We start from the raw sequence: 23,327 nt of genomic DNA on the forward strand, positions 1-23,327 counted from the left end.
TGCCACACCCATAGGGTGACAAGCACCAATATTAATATTTCAGTACCTGAAATCTTAACAGTCGCCATATCGTTTCTGCGTAGGTACTGTAATATGGAGTGACTTCTGATCGAGGGGCGACTTTGATCATCGCGGCTATTTACATAATCGCTACCACTACATTTAAATTATGGGGCAATATGAATACAGTGAAACGTCGAAAATAAGTGTCAAATTAGTTGGTTTCTAATTATATTTAAATATATTACCTAGTGGTTTCATGGTGAAGTTGTTTTTTTTTGATATCTTCGGACAGAGAAAAATTTTTATAAATTATTTAAAGTTTATAATCATTTTTACTGTACAGTATATCAGGGTCCATCGATATACAGGTGCCCGGGGGTAAATTGACTTAGGGGGGGTGATTCTACATGATAGTATAAGTAAAAAAGGCTTATAACTTTTTTCGTAATTCTCGCGTTTTAAGGTAGTTTTTAGGTTTAAAAGTTGAATTGTTTGCATGGGTAAATAATTATTCTTTTATATAAAAATATTTTTTATTGGATTTTTTTTTACTTCTACCATCATGTAGAATCACCTCCCGAAGTTAGCGCACTTTACCTCCGGACACCCTGTATATAACTACTTAAATATTGGGATTGGCGTATCATTGTAATAAGCTTATAAAAATGGTATCATCAAAATCGCCCCACTTCAAAATGTGACTTCGATCTCACAGTTTTTTTTTACTTTCCATACAGATAAACATTTTTTTCAAACACATATTTCGATACTCAAAACATGTGCAATAAATGACTTAAAATTTTCCGGAAAAAATGATTTATTTTTTAAAGTTCTTTTGATTCAAAGTCGAAAATTGACCAAAGTCACCGCATTTTACGATACTTGTTACCCCTTCGGATACAAACTTCAGAATCTCCGCCCTGGACCACTTTTTATCTCGGACTTTGGGTTGAATGCCACCGAGACTTTAAACGCTGTATCTTGTGCTTGTGGCAATATCGAAAATTTGTTATCTGCAGTGAAAAAGATAACGTAAATTTTGGTTTTTCATGTAGGTAGGTTCCTAAAAAAGTTTTTAAAAAATGTTGAAACTTATATATTTTTAACATAAACAAATTTCATAGCTTAAAAGAATTAAACTGTTTATTAAAATTAGCATACAAAAAATGTACATAATAAACAATGGGTATGCACGTAATCTTAACCGTCGCAAAATATCCCAAAAGTCAACGTTAACCCTTAAAGGGCTGACAGGCCAACTCATGACAGACCAAAATATCCCAATATAAAGTTAGTTTTCGAGATATTGGCACTTTTACTAATTTTTTGAAAATCGAACTTCGATTGGTTTTTTGAGTGCGACAGTTACAAAGTATGAAGGACGTACCCTGAAATATTGTGTAGCAGTTGATTTCAATACACTTAAAAGAAATTTGCACTTGAGGAAAATGAGAAACCTTACACTAAACGTGTAAAAAGGTGGATAATAAAAGAAAAATCGATGTATCTGTAAATTTATTTTTATTTTCATTAATTACTCATTCAATAACATCAGTCCTTAAATTTTACTTTTCATAATCCTTGTTCTTACCAACTAAGACAAAATGTCAAGCCCACGCATACTCAATTTCTATCCACCTTTTTATATACCTAGTGGTTTTTTATACTTACTTTCTTCTCAGTTATCCATAAAAGTAAGTATAAAAAACCACTAAATATATAAAAAGGTGGATAGAAAATTTTTACCGATTTATAACAAGTTTCTCTTAAATTCTTTAAGGCGATGCACTACGTCGTGTAGTATTTTAAATCGAGCCGCTATCAATAACAACCCTTACGTAGATGGCGATAAGGTTTAAATTCCCGCTTAACATCATCCGCCTGTTTTGATTTATGCAAGAAAAAAACATGGCCAAAAAGTGCCTTTTTATTTTATTTTGTGGATGTTCAGGCATAAATATTTATTTTTTTCAGATAATTTTATAAATAACTTAATTTTCCAAATTATACAATAAAATAATAAGTGAAAATGGGTTCGTAAATAGGAGATTTTGAACTTTAAAGAAGTTTTCATAGGCCTTATACATTTTTTTCTGGGCTTATAAAATGCCTTATCTAAAAAAATACTCGATTATTTCAAAAGCCAAGATATATTCTACTCGCAGTATTTAATTAAAGCATCTGAAACATTTCTAGGCGACCAAATTTTCAAACCAAAAATACATTTTTTTCATTACTACGTATGAAATCCCCTTAAGTTTTTAAGTTCCTAAAAGGAAATTATTTTTGAAGATAATATCTATACATTTGTTATACAGAAAAGTTAACTACATAAAATTTCTTCGATAGAAAAAGAATCGATAAGTAAGCTCCGAAAATTATTAAAAACACATTTAATCTGTTGTTTAATATGTTATTGGCATAAAAAATCAGTGTATCTTTAAATGCAACTAAAGCATTTGTCGAAAGATTTTTGCTCTATTTAAAACGAGTCGTGTTTTATTAAATATTTTCACCGTGTGGCAGCTTTATTGGACTACTTTTTTATCACCACCATGCATTTTTGTTTAATTGAATAAAAAATAAAAAAATACATGGAATTCTACATTGATAAAAAATTCTGCCATTTAAAGTTTGCTTCTGTCCTAGGATGAGTGTTAAAATAACGAAATCGGCCCAAATCTCGGTTTGTAAAAACGGAGTGAAAGTCCAAATCGTTCGCAATAATTGCGCTTAATTCTTAATTAATGTTTTTAATTATCATTAATTTATTTCACAACACGAGGAAGCAGATGGCAGTCCGGAAAGGAACCGCGAACCTTTCTTAACAAATAACTGTTAATTTAGCACTGGACCAATGTTCATACTATTTTAATGAATTACAGAGCACTCCGCGTCATCAACGAGCTTAACAAGGTAGTTTATTTTGATTTTATGTTCCTTCGAGTTTCGTTGTAAAACCTTTAATTGCCAGAACTGTTGCAGTCAGTGAGTTACATTAATGGTTACAGTCGTAATCTGAGGTAACATTGCCAAAGCAGAACGCCTTTCATAATTTAAGCGAAGGGGTGAACCTTTTGCATTTTTTATTTTTTAGATTTTCAATCGACATTTTCTTCTGTACCCTTTCCTAGCGTACGTAATGCTTGCAGTGGTCTTTAATTACTTCAAATGGTAGGTACTTGCTCAAGTACTGTGCTATTTAGGGAGTGATTGTGTAATTCATGACCAATCTTTTTTTCTCACAATTATTACGGACTGCACTTTGTGGCGGGAAAATTACAGAAACGGACTGCGCCTAGCGAGGAATAAAGAGTTTTGTCTATGATTATTTGTATCATCAGACATTGTAGTGTGCTTTACAACTGGACTTTAAAAGGACTGTGAATAAAGAGTTTTGTCTATGCTTATATGTATCACCAGTCATTGTAGTGTATTTTACAACTGGACTTAAAAAGGATTGTGAATAAAGAGTTTTGTCTTTGCTTATATGTATCACCAGTCATTGTAGTGTGTTTTACAACTGGACTTTAAAAGGATTGTGAATAAAGAGTTTTGTCTTTTCTTTTATGTATCACCAGTCATTGTAGTGTGTTTTACAACTGGACTTTAAATAAAGACTGTGAGTAAAGAGTTTTGTCTATACTTATATTTATCACCAGTCATTGTAGTGTGCTTTACAACTGGACTTTTAAATGACTGACGCAAGGATCAAATCATTTTCATTTGTGTTAAAACGTTTTCCACTAAATTATCCTTGAAAATTTGCGTAAAGCAATGTATAGAAATTTTTCGTTAAAAAATCAAATAATATGGCAATATGGGACAATAATCATATTCCTAATTTTGTAAGCTTTTGTAATTGGAATGCTCACGTACATAATAACCTGTTTCAATATTTTGTTGATATTTATTGAATTAAAAATTATAATTATTCATAAATATTCGTGTACACGTGTTCCGACATCGTTACGATATGTTCGTAATTTATTTAAAGTTTATCTGGAACCATCTTAATTCATCCGTAAGGCCTACAATCCCGTTTTAAACCGGATTACAAATAATTTGAAGAGGTTCTTAATAAATTAGCAATATTCATTTTTCATCAGATTGCTAAAATTTGCTTTCAAAAATGTACGAGATTATTTGTAATACTTGAGCCTTTCTCGCACCCCGTTCGATATCAATTATAATAAAATATTGTTAATATGTTACGGTTCCGATTTGGCAAAGGTGCAAACACGCGTCATTAAATTTTTAATACCTTTATGACGCGTCAACGGTACAAAAATGATTTCAGGCGATATAAGACTCTAATAACGGGGGTTTGATCGACGCTAATATTTTAATTATTTTTGATGAACGTATTACTAAATTCTTAAATGTCTCTAGAGGGATCCGCATAGATGTAAGTTATTTATATTTAAGATTAATAAAAACAGGACCTTACATTTAAAATATTTTAGGTAAACGATAATCTAGACGATAGATTTTAATAATAAATTCATCAGATATAATTAAAATAAACCCCACGGAAAGATCGATTTTCTAGGCCTGCTATGGAAAGTCGACTTTATTTTCATTCAATAGGCCGGGCCGCCCGCCAAATATTGTTATTACATGACTTCAACACTTACGGCGATAAGATTCCCACGTTTTTAGATTTGATAAGGAAAATTCAACCGTAAGTTTGTCCAATACACTGGGGCCGCGAATCGCTTATTTTTGTGCACGGCTTCTTCACTTACGTCCTTAAGATTGTAGATTTATTTGAGGGAATTGTCTCTGAAGCGAAATCAGATTATTAAAATGCAGCATTATCGCACCGTGCAGTAAAATGAATTCAAAGCAATAAATTATTATCAAACTTTGACTAATTCTTTGAAAACTTGCGTCTCTCTTGTTGTAAAGCGTATTGATTCTTTGAGAATAGTAGGTATTTGTGTGTTACAAGACCATCGCATCTGATTCTGACTATTATTGGTTCAACCATAGAGATCTAAATTAATAGACTTGCCCTAACATGAAATTTGGGTATCATTTGGACTAGCTGGAGGTAAACCACGTGACCATTTTTTTTGGCACCAGAAGGTTTCGGAAATTCTTTGAATAAACTATGAAATCAGTCGTACATTGACCACCGAAGATCATACATTGTAATTATCAGACCACGCGCAGAAAAGTAAAGTTTGCTAAAGTTACGCAAATATTTGTAGCGCTGTCCGTTGTGGGACTTTTCTGTGCAGAATCTGAATGTTAGTTCTGAAACGAACCGCCTGACGTAGTGATGCTAAAATTGAGTGAGTTGGGTAAATTATAACACATTTGTAAAACTTACTAAATAGTGTAAAAATATATTAAATTTTGGAAACAAGGCAGAACTTTTGTTTACCCGATTCGGAATATTCTCGTATAGTTAAGATTTTTACGCAGACAGTAATTTGGCGCCATTTAAAAAAAGCACTAGTAATTCGTAAGCAGTTTTTTCGAAGATCATGGTGATATTGTAATGCGAGTTGCCTGTATCCTGTCAGATTCATTTATTGTTGGCACAGAAAGTATAATTTGGGGAGTCAAGAAAATTAATTTTAAATTTCTTATTCGAATAAGTGAGGAAATTTTTTTAATGCAAAATGATGAATTTTTGATATCACTGTTTTGATGGGATAATCCTTTGTGTGGCGTAGAGCTATATAAATTCCTTTTTTTGGGAATGTTGTGATATCGAAGTTAGTTGTGAAGTACCTGACTATTCATATTTAGTAATGAAAATAAATTAAAATTATATGATTCTAACCCTCTTACTAATTAACGTTTTGGAAATTTTACACAATTAATAAACAACCATATACCGTCTAACTAATTAGATTCTTACACGCCCGTTCAACGTTGGTGTGGTAAAGCCAGCCTATAGCCTGGTTTAAAACCTTTTTAACCAAACAAACGCCATAGTAATGGTTCTATGCTAACTCAACACAGTGACTATTCAACACAACTTTAAAAAGTGATATAAAGTCATTAAAAACGATGAAATTTTTTTTTAACCTAACATAACCTACTTAACCCAGTTAATCAAGTTTTTGTTTAATCACTTTCTATGACTTTATATAACTTTTTAAAGATGTGATGAATAATCATTTTGATGATTTATCTGGTCGCCCAAATTACCTAATGTACCACATTTACTAAAATTTCGATTTTATTTTTACACATAAACTAAGTAGGATTTGAAAATTTGTTATTTTTAGATTTTTCCGGGTGGAAATCTTTTCGCAATCCGTCTAACGTGTGGAGCGTAGGCAAAGTAGAGTCACCTTTGGAAAATTGACTGTAATTTGGACATTTGGGCCGATGCGATAGTGCGCCTATCGCGCCTTTGTTACAGTCCAACCGTAACGAGTTCCTAGTCACGCCACTCTTTCGTTCTACATCCACTCGCTAAACACGTCGACAGTAGCGTAACACCTTCCTGATAGCGTTCCCAAGGCAGGACGTTTGTCAAAAATTCAATATTAAAAAAAATACATTAAGGCGATGCCATACGTAGTAATGCAAAATCATGTGTCTTTGTCAATGTTTCAAATGCTTTAATTAAATACTGCGAGTAGAATACATCTTGGCCTTTGAAATAATCGAGTATTTTCTAGATGAGTCTTTTTATAAGCCCAGAAAAAATAATGTAAAGGCCTATGAAAACTGCTTGAAAGTTCAAAATCTCTTACTTATGAACTCATTTTCGGTTATTATTTTATTTTATAATGTGGCAAATTAAGTTATTTGTAAAATGATCGAAAAAAAACTTATTATTTATGCCTGAACATCCACAAAATAAAATAAAAGGCCCTTTTTGGCCAAGTTTTTTTCTTGCATAAATCAAAACAGGCGGATGGTGTTAAGCGGGAATTTAAACCTCATCGCCATCTACGTAAGGGAAACGACGTAGTGCATCGCCTTAATCATTGACATAAAAACTTATTGATGACATGGTTTTGAATCATTAGTGCCAAGATTTTAATATTGGTTGTATCTTCAACACTGGTGACGAATACTGTAAGGCTATTCGAAGCGTTGTGCAAAGAAGAAAACGGAAACGCTCTGTCGTCTGCGACACTTTTTTGAAATTTTAAACATTTTGTCGGCGCTATTCTTGTAGGAAAAGCAGTCAAATAGAGAAAAAAAATAACAAGGTAGGCAGTAAAACAACAAACAACTCAACAACCAAACGGCATAACAACAAAACAATAAAACAAAAAAAAAACAATAAAACAACAAAATAACAAAATCAACAGTATTATAAAACACCAAAGCAACAAAACAAAATAACTACAATATAAACAACAGAATCCAATGCAATCCTTTTTTATATTTGCGATTCAATCGTCTCATCTCATTTCATCGCACCAAATGTGTTTTAGGAAATAAAATTTTATTATTTTTGTATAGTTAGTTATGTTTCAATTGCCGCATTCTTAACACATAGGTTACCAGCTCCTTATTTGTAAGTTTTTGGAACTTGTAAATTGGTTGGTACTCCACTGGTAACATGCGTATAATAAAGCAAAACATTTTTCTTAAGGTTAACACATGTACGCCGTACACTTTACCACGAAAATTATACGATTTTGGGCCCATTAGAGAGGCTATTAGCCACCGTAAAATGTGCCTTACATAGGTTCCCACAAGGTACTAACAAGTTACCTGCCTTATAAATATGAGTGTTTTTCCAGAGCAAGATTTTCCGATGTGTTGGAGTTCTATTTCAATTTAACATCATATTTATGGCCGTTGCCTAGTTAAAGGAGAATGTTTTTACAATTTGGTGACATGTTTGTAGCCCACACTTTAAATGAAAATTTAAGTTTGTTTTCTTTCTTTTATTTTAATATTCAATAAAAAGCATTATTTAAATTTTATTTATGTTACACGCACCCTCGAGTGTTCGATGTAAAGACAAGGGAACCATGTTGCCATCAGCTGTTGCATCATTTTTAAATATACTGTAAAATTATTTTTTATCCACTAATCACGAAATTTTACAAAATTAATTAATGCAACATTGATTTAAAACCTTAGTTAAAAAAAGTTTAATTTAATATTAAGAAAATAAAATAATTCCCATTTACGATAGATACATAAATGATTTTTCATCTGCTGTGTCAAATTTAAAAGTAATTTATTAGTAAGGTTCTTTGTGTACATCACTATCTTATAAAAATAATCGACATGTTTTTTATCAATTTATTTATTTATTTATCTGAATCTACATTACGAATTGGAGTAGATTTTGTGGTACAACTTTTTTGGTTTGAGCTTTAGTTTTCGAATAAATCGAGTCCAACGTTGGAATTTTCAAGTAAAATTTAAACAGAAAATCGATCTATTAAACAGTTTTATTTACCTTTCAGTCACTGAAAAAAATTAAATGCTTAGATCGATTTTTTTTGGGTTGTCAATGTGATGTAGATTCACCGGTTTCCCGCTTGTACCACGAATTTCCGGACACCATGTATAGAGTAACAAGATCAGATTTTTTACAACCTTGTTCTCCATGGTCCTTTCTCTTTTCGGTCTCGTAATTCGTTTCGTTTAATTATATTATTCCGCTAGTCAAAATAGCTCCGGCCTTTTGGGCTTTTGCATGACCAACCACAAAAATACTTGATGGATATTATCACGTGTTATATAAGATTTCTTATTGTATTTGGGAATATATACGAAAATGTTTAAAGTGTAATAAAATATATTTACTGTTTTAAAAATTTCATACAGTAGCACCATTCCTCTTGTCATGTTATACTGTGCTAGAGCAGCTGTTCTACAGTTGTCAACCATTTCATTCCAAGAAGAATGGGCTATCAAAATAGTTAATTTGATTAAAAATAGATTTGCATAGCGTCTGGTTTTTAGGCTAAAAACTTATTTAATTATTTTTTTCATCCGTTAGAAAAAAAGTATCTTGAAGTTCACTAAATAATTACAATTTTATCTGAAATCGAACCACTAACTTTGGAGACACGAAGAAAAATGTTTATCCCATTACAATACCGAGGAGTTTTTACCATCTATACGAAGTTGTTCCCATCGTACAAAATTAAACTGGTAAAGCACGCGTAAGCAAAAAGCTCTCTGAACGCTGTACGTTGTACGCAGGCTCCTTTCTCGAAGGGTTTAAAAAGTGTGCGAATTCCTCACCGGTTTTGGTGTCTGATTGCCATTGTTACACGCTTTGGAAATGAACAAAAATGTCGGTAATTCTATTTAAAAACCGTCAATACAAACAACGAACTTTATAAAGCATTGTGTTTTATGAGCGTTCTCAGTGGCGTAGCTATTGCATTCACATGGGGGTGGGTTCAACGCTAAGGAAAGATTCAACTCTGGGGGGAGTTCTTTTTTAATTACTGAATAACTTCATAGACTGCCCTCAAATGTCAAGTGTTACAAATATCCGTGTTCCTGTTAAATTTCATCGACCATCGTTTCCACTGTGACAACGATAGCACTGGCTATACAGTTCACTCTCGTATTCAAAACATCTCTGTCCTGCATCAAAGCCAGATTGATAAGATAAGGACTGTGTTACAATTGTGAACAACATGATAAGTATTTATTGTAGCTACTGATAGGTAGGTACTGACATATATTGTATTTTGGCCTTTGAATTGTATTATGTTTTTAAAAGTGCTACGGGCGTTCACAAAGTTAATAAATATGTATATTAGGTAATACCTATATTAAACTCACTTTAGATTTAAGGCTTATGGTCGGAAATCGAAATCCAGTATAACCTAACCTTCCCTTACCTAATCTGGTCGTAACTCCGTTAGTATCTTCCTACTTCTTTTTAAAAACTCTCTGAAATTTTTGTGCCTCTTAGTACACAGCACATCGATAGTAGAGTCTTTTTGTGACCTTTACGACGCAAACTGAGACGGACTCAGGATAGTCGTATTATCAGATGAACAATGAGCAGTTTTAGATAGAGGTACGCCATGATTTGTATTTGCACCTAAAAGTTTACCATAAAAAATCATCGACCGCCATTGCTTGCATGTTTGCAAAAGTTTTGTCAAAGTCTGTGATTTTTTTTATCTAAAATTTTTGTATGAAACAATGCGTAGTTTAGAAGAAACGAAAGCTTATATATATAATACATGCATATTATATTTGAAGAAAGTAGTTAATACTAAATAATAATATCATAAAGCTCACATCCTAAATGAACCATGTAGAGTTTACCGTATATTCTTAAAAGTAGAAGCAGGTGACAGAAGGGTGTAGCTTCCCCTGACGACTGATGTAGGGGCATGGTGTTGTAAGGGGGTGGGGGGTGGGGGAGGGTGTTCAGTGGTCACGTGGTCACCCACCCCTGTTTATGCATATTTTTTTATCGCGGCGCAGGCATTATGGTAATATTTCATAATATTTTTGATACGGTCATATAACTTGGAATAATTATTTGGCGATCCTTTGGGACGTATTAGGGCTTTTATTTATATCAAATGTTCTATAAGTTTGACTGGAATTTTAAATTAGAAATGATAGGATATTGACTACTACTTGACTTGACACTTCTATTTCATTTCTATTTTCTTATGTTTTCCCTGTTTGTCTCTGCTTTTATATACCATCATTTACTCTTACACTGTACATTGTCCTGAATCTCGTGTCGCTTTGTAATATATTGGACGTAAGTCCGTTAATTAGTAAATATATAAATATATAAGCGGATCAAATTGAGCCTTTCCATGGCCAGCAATGGGCCAGTTATATATAATAGGATGGAAACCCAAAAAACTTCTAGAACTCGGTTTCAGATTGCTAATATATGTTAAATGATTTAAAAGAATGGGTAGGTGGGTATCTCACCCTTGTAGGAAAAAAACCTTTAAAATGGTTATTTTTTTATGCAGCACGTGAAAGACCACCATATTACTTTAGCTGTGTTTGGTGACTAGACCTGAATATCCTTAATAGGTATTGAACCCAACTGAGGATGCCATCGTCCCACTCACTCCGGGCAGTCAAGACTCTTGTGCGGTATTCGCAAAAAAAAACAGATCTGTTCACTGCAAAAATAAATTCTAGCTACGTTTCTATTCTGGATGGTGGTTTTTCGCCAGGGAGATATTGTGGAAAAAAAAAACAAAAAAAACCAGTCATCTCCTACTTATAAATTACTGGATGTTAGAGTTTCACCTGCTTTGAGCAGATGAAATATCATATGCAATAACATTGAATTTTTAATTTTATTGGTGAAAGAATTATTTTCATCCGATTCGTTCATTATGAGTATCAACCAACTTATACGGTTCCGGGCCTTCTTGGATCCCGTGCTCGCCCGAGTTTTCCACTTTGTTATGCAAATCATATTCAGTTCTACCGTAACACGTCACCCGCTCTGTGTACTGGCCACGGTCTTAACCCCTCATCCCTCAACCCCCATAGCCTGTGGTGCCCACCCACCCTTGTCCGGAGGTCAAGCCGCCACGCCATGGAGGCTATGAGGCTATGACAAATTTTGTAGGTGGAGGATTTTGATTGATTTCGTGGTTTAAGGCCCCGTAGTACGCATTCAAAGAAGGTTTGAAATGAAAATATGTAAATACGAATGTAGAGAAAATAGTGAAAATATTTTTTAATAACTACCAGTTTTGAATAGAGCAAAAATCTCTCGTCAAATGCTTAAGTTTCATTTAAATATTAATATTAATGAATATAAAATTTTTTCATGCATACAACATATTAAATAACAGAACAAAACGTGTTTTTAATAATTTTCGGAGCTTACTTTGAGATTTTTTTCTATCGAGGGAATTTCCAATAATTAACGTATCGGCGTAAAAAATGTATAGATATTATCTTTAAAATTGCCTTTTTATGGAACTTAAAAACTTAAATAGTTAACGAGAAACTTGTTATAAATCGATAGAAATTGGGTTTGCGAGGGCTTAATAGTAAGAAGCACAATGTAGTCGTAGAAAAATTCTAAATATCAAATACATTTCTATTAGGAATATTTAACAGAGTATTAAAAAATAATACATATTAATAAATAAGAAAAAAATTTGAGGTCATCAATCAATTAACAATTGTTTTATTTTTATAGTAAGTCAGATTATTTACAACTTGAGAGGCAGGAATGGGTACCACCGGACCAGGAACCGTTTATTGAATAACTGACACCTCTGCCGTGCGTCACCTCAAGTCACTTCGTTTGGTGACCTAGCAAGGATGTCCAGGTTATGGGAATGAGGCTTGTTTAGATAGGTTGAGGGGATATCTGATCTCTTCAGCAGGTCTCTCACTGCACTGCAGTGGGAGGGATGGACAGACCCTGAGGGTAATATTTTGAAACTTTAAAAAAATCCATTTTCTGTATGTAGGTACCTACCAACATTCTTATTTTGACATCCTTTACAAATTTTATTCAACAGCACCATTCCTCTTGCTTTGCACTGCTAAAACATCCATTCCACCGTGTGGTATCTTGAATAAGTCATGGTGATGAATACAACTGAAGTTTTCACACACGTACAAACCATAGAATTTCAATTGGCTATCAATGGGGTTATTAAGTATAGAAGTACATTATTATTTTGGCAGAAAGCAGTCAGTCTGTTTTTAACAAATTAATGAAATAAAACAAAATTAACTTTTTATATAGCCACGAAATTATTTAATTTATTACGACCGACCCGTTTCCCTTAACATAAGCATCATCAGGGTACAAATTAAAACTCATAAAAAATACATTGTGTGTTATACATAGATGGTACGGAATGCTCTGGAGACCGGCACCAGAATAAAATCTCCCTTTCAAACCACCTCCATGCAATATGTACTTCAAAGAGAGAGCTTTGATGTTTGATTTGACTGGATTTATTTGATTTTGGTCAATTGTTTGATCTAAAAACATCAAAGCTCTCCCGCTGAAGAATTGTATGGAATGGTTTAAAACTATAATAATAGGCGAAAGCGACCTTGTAAAAATATTTAATGAAACATGGCTTATTTAAAATAGGATTTAGAGGAACACTGTTTTTTTTCATCCCCATGTAACATGTTAAATAACAGAACCAGATGTATTTTTCATACCTATGTGACATGTTAAATAACAGAACCAGATGTATTTTTCATACCTATGTGACATGTTAAATAACAGAACCAGATGTATTTTTCATACCTATGTGACATGTTAAACAACATAACCAGATGTATTTTTCATACCTATGTGACATGTTAAATAACAGAACCAGATGTATTTTTCATACCTATGTGACATGTTAAATAACATAACCAGATGTATTTTTCATACCTATGTGACATGTTAAATAACAGAACCAGATGTATTTTTCATACCTATGTGACATGTAAAATGACAGAACCAGTTGTATTTTTCATACCTATGTGACATGTTAAATAACAGAACCAGATGTATTTTTCATACCTATGTGACATGTTAAATAACATAATCAGATGTATTTTTCATACCTATGTGACATGTTAAATAACAGAACCAGATGTATTTTTCATACCTATGTAACATGTTAAATAACATAATCCGATGTATTTTTCATACCTTTGTAACATGTAAAATAAAAAAAACCAGATGTATTTTTCATACCTATGTAACATGTTGAATAACAAGTACCAGATGTATTTTTTATAGTTTTCAGAGCATAAATTGCAATTGTTTTTTACTGAGGTAATTTCAAATAATTACTTTTTCAACTAGGCAAATGTATATAGATTATCTTCAAAAATAACATATTGCATTTTTTTAATAGCTTAAAAACTGGTAAAAAATAGGTTAGGAACTAACGAAAGATGGGGTGATACTAATGGAATTAGTTTGTACATTCAAATAAGTTTAATCTTTTTTCATATGAATACCATTAATTTCATGTAATTACGTTTATAACTCGTCCAAGGAATAGGCATTATCTTAAAAAATAGCATATATCTTCTAAGAACTTTAAAGCATTCAAGGGAAGTATGTCATACGTCAGTAGAAATTCGGAATGCGGGTTCTTAGGAGTTAAGAAAATTAAGAATACTCCATTGGAACTGGATATTTTAAAAGAATTAATAACTTGACGCCATTAAATTAGGCCGTTGAAATTATGTGTCAAAAACCATAAATTAATACGACCTTAAATACCGACGATAAAGTCCAATATCGTGCAGTTGTTAAATCGAAAGGAAAATACGGCTAAAGCCGAAAATTTAGGAAACATGTTTCCGACGCACTTTCACAGAAGTAAAGTTAAAAGTTACGGTTTTTTAATGTTTAACGGCCTTAAATAATATTTCAATCATTACCAAAAATCTGTCAAAGTTTCACTATCACCTTCATCTCAAACTTAAAAATATAAAAAAATAAATACGTTACGAAATAGGTTCGAAAATAAAACCTTTGTTTTGCTTCAATTCTTAAAACGACGATTAAATTTGAAGATCACAATCGGTTCAAATATTATTCCATATTTTTCACTTCTTTTCCCGCCAATGTGGAGAAAGAAAACCCGTCAAATCCAAGGAATTTAAATAAAGCTGGCTGGCGTGAAGGTATGGAATACAGCCTTCTCAGTACTGTAGACTGTTTAGCATAAAAATGTATTTAGAATTCCGAATCGAAGGCGACTCGGGGTGTATCGAGCGGTCACCAAAAAACACAATTATACGCCGCCTTAGGTATTCATTTATGCTAATTGAGCCACCGGTCATGAGTGACCACCAAAACACTAACAGAGTGGAAAATCTATAAGGGCATTGGGACTTGAGTCTACAATTTTTTAACCCTTTGCACTGAGCTGCTATTGAACACGGAAAATAATATATAAGTTGGTTGAAAACTTATCTTTAATTACGGCAATTGAATTGCCACGCGCCACGCAATTACGTACCAAAAATCTAATCAATCGACACAGATTTCAATTTTTTTGATGTGTAGCAGTTCTACAAGATTCATCTAGAATGTTTCGCCAATACAAAAAGCATCGTAACCCGAACACTCCAGACATAATGCAAAGCGTTCCTATCTTGCTACCTACCCGTCTACGAGCACCTACATGCGAGCGAACTACCTCTGACAATACGTTGCGAGTTAGAGTAGCACATTACGAGCATTCGCTAGAAGGTTCTAGCCTATTGCCTAGGCATAATTCTAGCGCCAACGAAAGTACCAGAAGTACCCAGACTGAGCGAGTGACCCGTAGTTTACCAGTGATCTCGCGCAGCTGCTGATGCCATCGGCCGGGATGACATTGACTAACACTTCACCGCCTGCATCCGGTATCTTCATCATCGGTCCTCAAGTCACCTCATATACGGCAACCTGACTCAAATAAACCACTGTGACCTTCACGACATCTTTCATTTCGTGCCTCCTCACAAGATCCCCAAAGATACTTTACAATTTTAATATTCAATAACTTTTAGATTTTATTCATTTGCATTGATGATTGAATTGATGAAGTTCAACAGGATGATGGAAATTACAAGGCTATCCGAAAAGTTGGCTCAAGAAGGATGAGGAGGTGCCAAGCAACTACATACCAGAAATCTAATCAATCGACACAGATTTCAAGTTATTCGATATTTTACAATTTTATTGTTCAATAACTCTTATATTTTGTTTATTTGCAGGAAGCCGATATCTCTGCGGAGGGACAAACTGTCTCTAAAATGCCACACACGGGTAAGAACCCATCTTATTAACTATCCGAGGTTCATGCGTCATATGGACTTAATTGAGGCAACGAATAAGTTTAGATAGAAACCAGATGTTCTGCAAATTTTGCAATACTTATTTTTAATCATAACGCAGCAACAGTTTCGAATACAGTGTATATATTTAATTAATCTGTAAATAATGTTAAAACTTGTGTTGTAACTATCTTGCCAAATTTTAAGAACGTCAAAAGAAGAAACCTTGTACATGATGTAAAATAATAAATAAAATTGAAATCGCTATATATCCAAACACAATCAATAAATATGTATTGATTAACTGCAAGGGTGAGGTGTAAACCTTGCATACCGTCACCAAATGAATAAGATGAACGATAGAGTGGTTTTTTGGAATTGTAATTTAGTTTTTTCTGAGGAGTGGCAAGAGCCACAAATGAAATCGAGCGAAAAGATCGACGATCCGAGATATGCTGGCATCTATTCTCTGTTTTTCTTTGTAGAAAAATTGCAGGTTAAGTTTTACGACATGTGCTCAGAATATCAGAAGACCTTCTTCCGCACAAAATGAAATAAGAAAGAGGACCAGTGACCGCTCCAAACAAAACACTGCAAAGCCTATGTCAGACGACGACGTTATAATCGTCAAGGTTTCTGTTTTTTACATACCCCTACAGGGAAACGGCGTGATGCTTAGTTAGTTAGCTATAATTATTTTTAAAAGAAATATGTTTTTGACTGTAATTTTTGTCACGACGTTTATTATGTTTCTAATTTGAAGTATTCCAGACGTTTCTTATGGTCGCGGTAAGCAGGATTTACATTAGGTAGGTATTTTAGCTTTATGTACATTGGCACTGAGAGGGTTGTGGTTTAATTTGTTATATTAAATTTGCGCTAAATCCATATTAACTGCCCCGACGCCACAAATTGAAAAGTTTTTAAATAGTTAATTTTACACATTTCTGGTTTTTTACACAAATCGGTTTAGCAATTTGAACGTATGAACAGAAAATAGCTAGCCATGAATCTATTTATTTTAAAGTATCGAGGAAAAAAAAATTGCTATCATAAACACAGTAATTGTTTTTTTAATTATTCAAGCCTAACTAAAATTCAAAGACCTGTGTATGAAAGTAAGTACTCTGCCCTGGACTCAAGACACCATTTGCATATGTTTCTGAATTTTTTCGCATCGAATTATTGCTTTGCAAAAATATATTCAAGTGTGGGATGCGAACACAGCAGAGTACCTTCAATTGGCGGCTCATCTACCAATAGCGGGGATGATGATTGGCATTATGTCTCCAGCACTGATATTTCTGATTGCTGATATTTCGACAGCTCGCGAAGTGCTCCCGTGTTCGCTATCCACCTTCTAGTTAAAATATTAAAATTTAATTACGAGTGTTAAGCTGATTGTAAATAAACTTGTCAGTAACTTTATAAGCGTTCTAATTTGATTTAAACTATCACTATGAATATCCATGTAAGTATTCAGTCTCTCACGGAAAATAAATTGAAATATTGTTAGCAAATTTCAAGAAATACCTATTATAATGAAAACAACAGTATCTAATAAGAACGATAAATACGAATATTTGAATTTTATGTTTTTTAGTTTGGCTTGATGGAGATTCGTTTAAGTTTAACTAGTCGTTAAACATCACTAGTGCGTACTTAGTACGTGCAGAATTTTAATTAACTGAGGCAATGTCTTTTTAGTGAGCATTTTCGATTTGGCTGTTTATACCTTCGCAACGTTATTGACGAACCAGAACGAATCTGCCTGTATCATCTTTAACGACCACATAAAAGGTTCTTCTCATCTCTTCAGCCTTCTCTCTGACTCAACTAGTTACTGTCTTTGGCCTCTCGTGGCTGATTTGGAGTTATGGCCTACGCAAGAAAGCCAGTCGCTTAATAATAATAAGTTTAGAACAACATAATTATCATTTTATAGCATTCAAGAAAAGGAAATGAATCAGGTTAAATTTTTTGAAGCATTGGTGTTGTCACATTCAAAGATGTCCTATCACTACTACTGTAGGTATTAAGATATTTTTACAATAATAAACAGAACAGGGGTGATGCTTAAACTAGTAGTTCTGAGAACAGTAGACATCACGTCCAGAAAAGAGATGTTTCAAACAGTGACCCAAGTATTGAGGGAATCGAAAATAAAGTCCAAAATAAACACGACGATTTCATATTTGAAAAAAAAGAACCTTACATAATGAAAAGTACAAGCAAATTTACAGACAGATGAAATTCCAAACGGTTGAGTTAAAACAGGACTTATTTATTTAAAATGAAAATAATATATATTTTTTTAAATTTTGTATTTATGCTATATGAATGGAATATATATGCTTTTCAATTTATCCACATTGGTACTATAATCAAACAATAGAATATAAAAAATGAGTTGGGAACAAAATTAATCAGCGTAATACTCGAAAGTTTAACAAACCAAGAAGAGAGAAAAAAAATAACGCAAAAAGTTGGACGGGCGTGTAAGAATCTAATTAGTAACAGCCTTAGATGAAATGAAATTTAGATGAAATCCTATACGATACTGTCGTAAGTTAAATTTAGATGAAATCCTGTATGATACTACTGTAAGTCAAACTTAGATTAAATCCTGTACGATACTGCCGTAAGTTAAATTTAGATAAAATCCTGTACGATACTGCCGTAAGTCAAATTTAGATGAAATCCTGTACGATACTGCCGTAAGTTAAATTTAGATGAAATGCTGTACGATACTGCTGTAAGTTAAATTTAGATGAAATTCGGTTCCTAGTTTTGAATATAACGTCAAGCGTTATGATATATATGTCAGAGTGCAGAATCGTTATTATTTATTTATTTATTCATGTTCTTAACTAAACGGTTATACATCAAAAACTTACGGAGAAGATTACCTATTAGAGGTACATGTAAGTATAAAGGGTCATGGCGGGTAGTTTTACTATTTTGTGACATACATCAAAAGATAGTTACTGAACTGTCTGTAAGTGACGTTGAAAATGTCGATGGTCAAAAGTCGGTCTCTTGATTGGCGCGTTCTGATTTCGGAGTATAAAAAGTGCAAGGGATCTCCTACAAGTATACTACTTGCTAGGCACATACGAGTGTAAGTTAACCTCTTTCAGTATAGTTTCAGAGATTAGCTTAGAAAAAGGTTTGCGTCAAAAATATTTTGCTTCTAAAGTGTTACAAAGATGGATACAGGAATTGATGGTACATATTATACTTGTATTCTCTTAGTTACTTATAGTAACTCATAAACCTCTGTTGTACTTTTTATATTTCTAGTATATGGTTTAGTTCATAAGGGGCCCAAATAATGGAGCTCTTAGTAATTAGGAGATTCTGAGGAAATTATTGTTTACCGTCACAGAGGTACTGTTATAATTTCAGCTGACGGCGCGCGGCGGTTAAATTTCCTTCGTTCCATTATGACGCAATCTATCCAGAACTTTGAATGTGAATTCTATCCATATAACGTAGCTACACCCAATGTTATTAAACTAAATTCGGTTTTTGGTGCATGGGTTATGTGAAATGTTATTGCATAATGAGAAACGTTATTCAAGTTCAATTAACTTTTAATTTTCAAACTTGGAAGTCAGACAAACGATAAATAATATAATGAATTAATAATTCGTTACTCAAAATGTTTAATGTTTGACAAATCTGATGCTTGGTGTAAGACCGCCATTCGGAATTGAAAATTTGCTTGAAATGGCTTTGGCCATGTTTGTTGACCGGATCTTTCTCTCCCTACTACCTTCATCCTCACAACATAGTCTCATTAACTCTAGACGGTTGGGAGCAGTTAAAAAAAACTGCATATTCTTGCATCTATTGGTGATTTCCAATTGCAACAACTGCATGCGTCTCCAGAGGGTCAGTGTACGTGTAGTAGTCCTACCAGTTCCCTTTAGTTGTCACAACGTGTGTTAAAATTTTATATTTAGTAATTTCTGTCCCGGATCTGGTAACGTGGCTCATGCTATGTAAAGTCACACTAGAATAGTGAACATTTACCAGGGCGATTCTGAAAGTACCTTCCTCTTTTGCGCTTGCCTACTTTACGCCTTTGTTTCGATTAGCCGCATTTATGGTTTAATACCTCTGAAAGGCGATATAAAATGGTTATTATTTTTACCCCATCTCGGCTCCCGGCCCCCGGTTTACAACATCACCTCTAACCCCAGATGATTGCTACTGTCTGGATGCTATAATCAAATATAGAGCCAGGGCCGTATTTAGGAATAGGCAACTCAGACAGCTGCCTAGGGCGGCATTTTTAGAGGGGTGCAATAGTTATGGGGTGCATATTATTTTGCACAAATGCATGAAAATTTAAAAAATTAATTAAGTTTATTCATAATTTTAAGACAAAAATCTTGATTCCTCTGTTCAGGATACTAGATTGACTTGAAATCGTTAAATTTTGTGAGCAGTTATAAGATGAAATATTGATAGGAATTTATATTTGAATCAAGATCAAATGTTTTTAACATAACTATACATAAATTCTGGGGATAGCATGCTTATACTAACCGCAATTAAGAAGAAAAATTTAGGAATACTTATTTTTTTTATAATTAACACACACTCAAATGGTTAAAGTAAAGAATAATTACCAACTGTCCAATAACGGTGTATACAAATATGTACGAATAAAGCAACAAATGTGAAGAGATTCTAGAAATTTTGTAAAATTATGAGGGCTTTCGCCAAATATGTCGTCACTGAAGTGGATGTTATATTATTGTGGACACATTCACATAAGGGATATGATTCTTAGGAAAGGAATATGGAAAGTTTCGGGCTTTCTTAGTAGACAGTGATTGATATTGGTTTTGATTGTGACCAAATGGGAATATTATATGGTTAAATGTGAAACGGAAAACGAAGAAAAGGATGAAAGGAAAATATTATGTGACCGGGAATTGTATTTTCCATAAATGTCTAAGGCGACACAGAGCACGGCCCTGGTTCTAAGGCCAGGGTTTTGTGGGATGACTTCCACTTTAAATTACGCCATAAAACAAAACACAGAAATGCAATTCTGTTGCTTAACCTGCCGTAAATGACGCCAATGACAATTGTAGTTTAAGTGTGAACTGACCCCCGCGGTTACTCTTTGTCTTTGGAAAAAATAAATAATAATTCTTATATATCGGTGGTTTAGAGTTTAAATCGTAATAATCGGTCGAAAATATTGTTAAGTACCCACTAAATGGAGGTATCTATATTTTATGAGTTCAAATATTATTCTACTAAACTTACCGTCCCAAAGATAAAAATATGTTGTATAACCAACGGACAATCTTTTTAGGAAGATAAAACATTTTCCAAGACCCCTAGAAAAAACTAAACATAGTTAAAATATATAATTGTAAATGTATCAATTGTAATTTAAACTGCAATTCTTCGAACATTTTTATACTTATTTACACCAAATGTAGTATCTCTACAAGTTTAATTGTGCGGTTGCTATAAATTCAATAAATTTTTTTAATAAGTTGACGAGTAAAACCATAAATTGTAATATTTAATTATTTAAGATAATATTAGCGATTTTTTAATGAAAATTGAAACGACGAGACTCAAGAATAAGATTGTCGACCAATTTATGTACTTTCGACTGCGATTGCGAGCGGCCTGGATTGAAGAATCGATACACAGGACCCTCGCCTCGCCGCACTATGGTCCCCTTTGAGGAAACTAGCTAGACAAAAAGATTTCAACGATGTTTTTATTTATGTACAAAAATATTCTCACAACATTGAAAAATGTCCATAGTATTATGTTCACATCGATAAAAAATTTAAAACAATACGCGCGATACGTGGCAACGTTGTAAACACGACACTTTGGATGTGCCAATCGTTCGCCCAGCGGTCGGTCGCTTTCGGGTGTGCACCCTGTTCGATCGTTAGTGTTGTTATTTGAAATCGGAGAGAAATTACGCAAATAGAGAAATTGAAGTCTATAGTATGTTCTTTCAAATTAATTTAATTATTTTATAATTTGCCTATTCAACATTACTTTAATTATTAATTAAAAATCGTGAACAAAAGTGTCAATATTTACAATTATTTGCCAAAGTTTAGTTAAACTTTCAAAATCGTGTACCGATTTGTACCACCAAACGAAACTAGTTTCATATAAAACCATTCTTTATGTATAATATCTTATAAAATTTGTTTGCTCAAACTTGCTCTTTTGTCATTTACAGAGCCTGTACCTACAATCTATCGTTTGGATATTTTGGAGATTCTAGAAGCAAAGGGCACCTCAAAGTTGAATTGTGCTGCAGTAAGGCAGTGTGTTTATGAACATATAAAATATTTATTGAAGAAAAACAGTTTTAAAAGTCTCGTGGATAGTTTACTTAAGAAAAAAATTGGTTTCTATTAATATTTCATAGAAAATGGTTTGAAGTCGGGAGAAGTACTTTAAAATTGATGTTTAAACACGCAAAATGGCTTAACACAGTTTTTATTCTTCATGTAGTGACGCGTGACCAAGGATTCCGTGGTATACCAGAAAAAGAATTTGGTTTATGCTCGTCAAAAAGCAAAACAAGAAAAAATAAATGTCTTCTGAACTTTCGAAGTCCACAAGAACTATCTCATGCTACTCAAATCAGCTTGAGGTGACATGGAAAACGGGATGCTGCCAAAATATCAACAAAATATTCAGAATCGATAATAAACTTCAGTTCCAGCGAAGAAAATACAGAAGTCTGTTAACAAAGCCACTGTTGGAACATTAGCATTCAATAAGAGTGATGATAGCGACTCGGCCAGTAGTTCATTAACAAAAAATGTCATTTGGTTTTGTTCTTATATTACGTTAAAAAAATATTTTTAACTAATAATTTTAAATAAGTACTTCGTTATAACGTAACCGAGCCATTATACCATACGCATTTTATTAGTAATTAATTTTGTTTTAAAAATTCCGTAACAATGGCTAAAATAAATGTATATTTTTTTAAGTATTTTTTTTATTACATTGTGACCCTTTTGCGTCAAATGACATGAAAAAATATTTTTGTCTAGCTAGATCGGGATTTGGGACCACTGTGCGCCGTGGCGCGACTAGATGCGACCGTATCCTTTTCTCATTTTTCTAATTTTCGTTTAAAAATCGCCAAGATTGTCTTCGATAATTAAATATAATTTATGCTGTACAACGTTAATTAAAAAAAATATATTGTACTCAAATAGTCGACTCAATTGAACGACGGCTCAATTGAACGGGAGCCATGAGACAGAGCGTATGAGAAATGAGAATACGAGAAACGAGAACACGATGCGCCCCCCGGTACGGCCCCCCCGGTACGGCTCCACTGGTACGGCTCCCCCGGTAAGGCCCCCCGGTACGGCTTTTGCAAAATTTCAATTTTAGTTTTCTCAATATTATGATCTATATTGATATTATTTAAACAATAAGCCATCGATATATTATTTAAGTAAGTGTGTAGTCAGATGGTTGTGATTTTGTTAGAGTTGGTAATTTAAATTACTCTATTTTACATGGTAACGCAATGTAAATTATTCTTATTTACTTAATAAAATAATGGAAAAACATTGTATTGATTG

At 33.2% G+C, this 23,327-nt stretch overlaps 1 protein-coding gene across 1 annotated transcript in view; it reads left to right on the forward strand.

Moving 5' to 3' along the window:
• Positions 1 to 15,611: 15,611 nt before the first annotated feature.
• The window catches only part of LOC149412023 (uncharacterized), an 86,513-nt gene continuing 78,797 nt past the window's right edge, over positions 15,612 to 23,327 (forward strand). The window contains exon 1 of the mRNA XM_089646600.1: positions 15,612 to 15,706. Within this exon, the coding sequence (XP_089502726.1) occupies positions 15,694 to 15,706 (13 nt within the window). The 5' untranslated portion in view covers positions 15,612 to 15,693. The remainder of the gene's footprint in view (positions 15,707 to 23,327) is intronic.

This window comes from Hesperophylax consimilis, chromosome 24, assembly GCF_061612785.1.
Source record: "Hesperophylax consimilis isolate HC1 chromosome 24, BYU_Hcon_1.0, whole genome shotgun sequence".
In the NCBI taxonomy this organism is placed as follows: domain Eukaryota; kingdom Metazoa; phylum Arthropoda; class Insecta; order Trichoptera; family Limnephilidae; genus Hesperophylax; species Hesperophylax consimilis.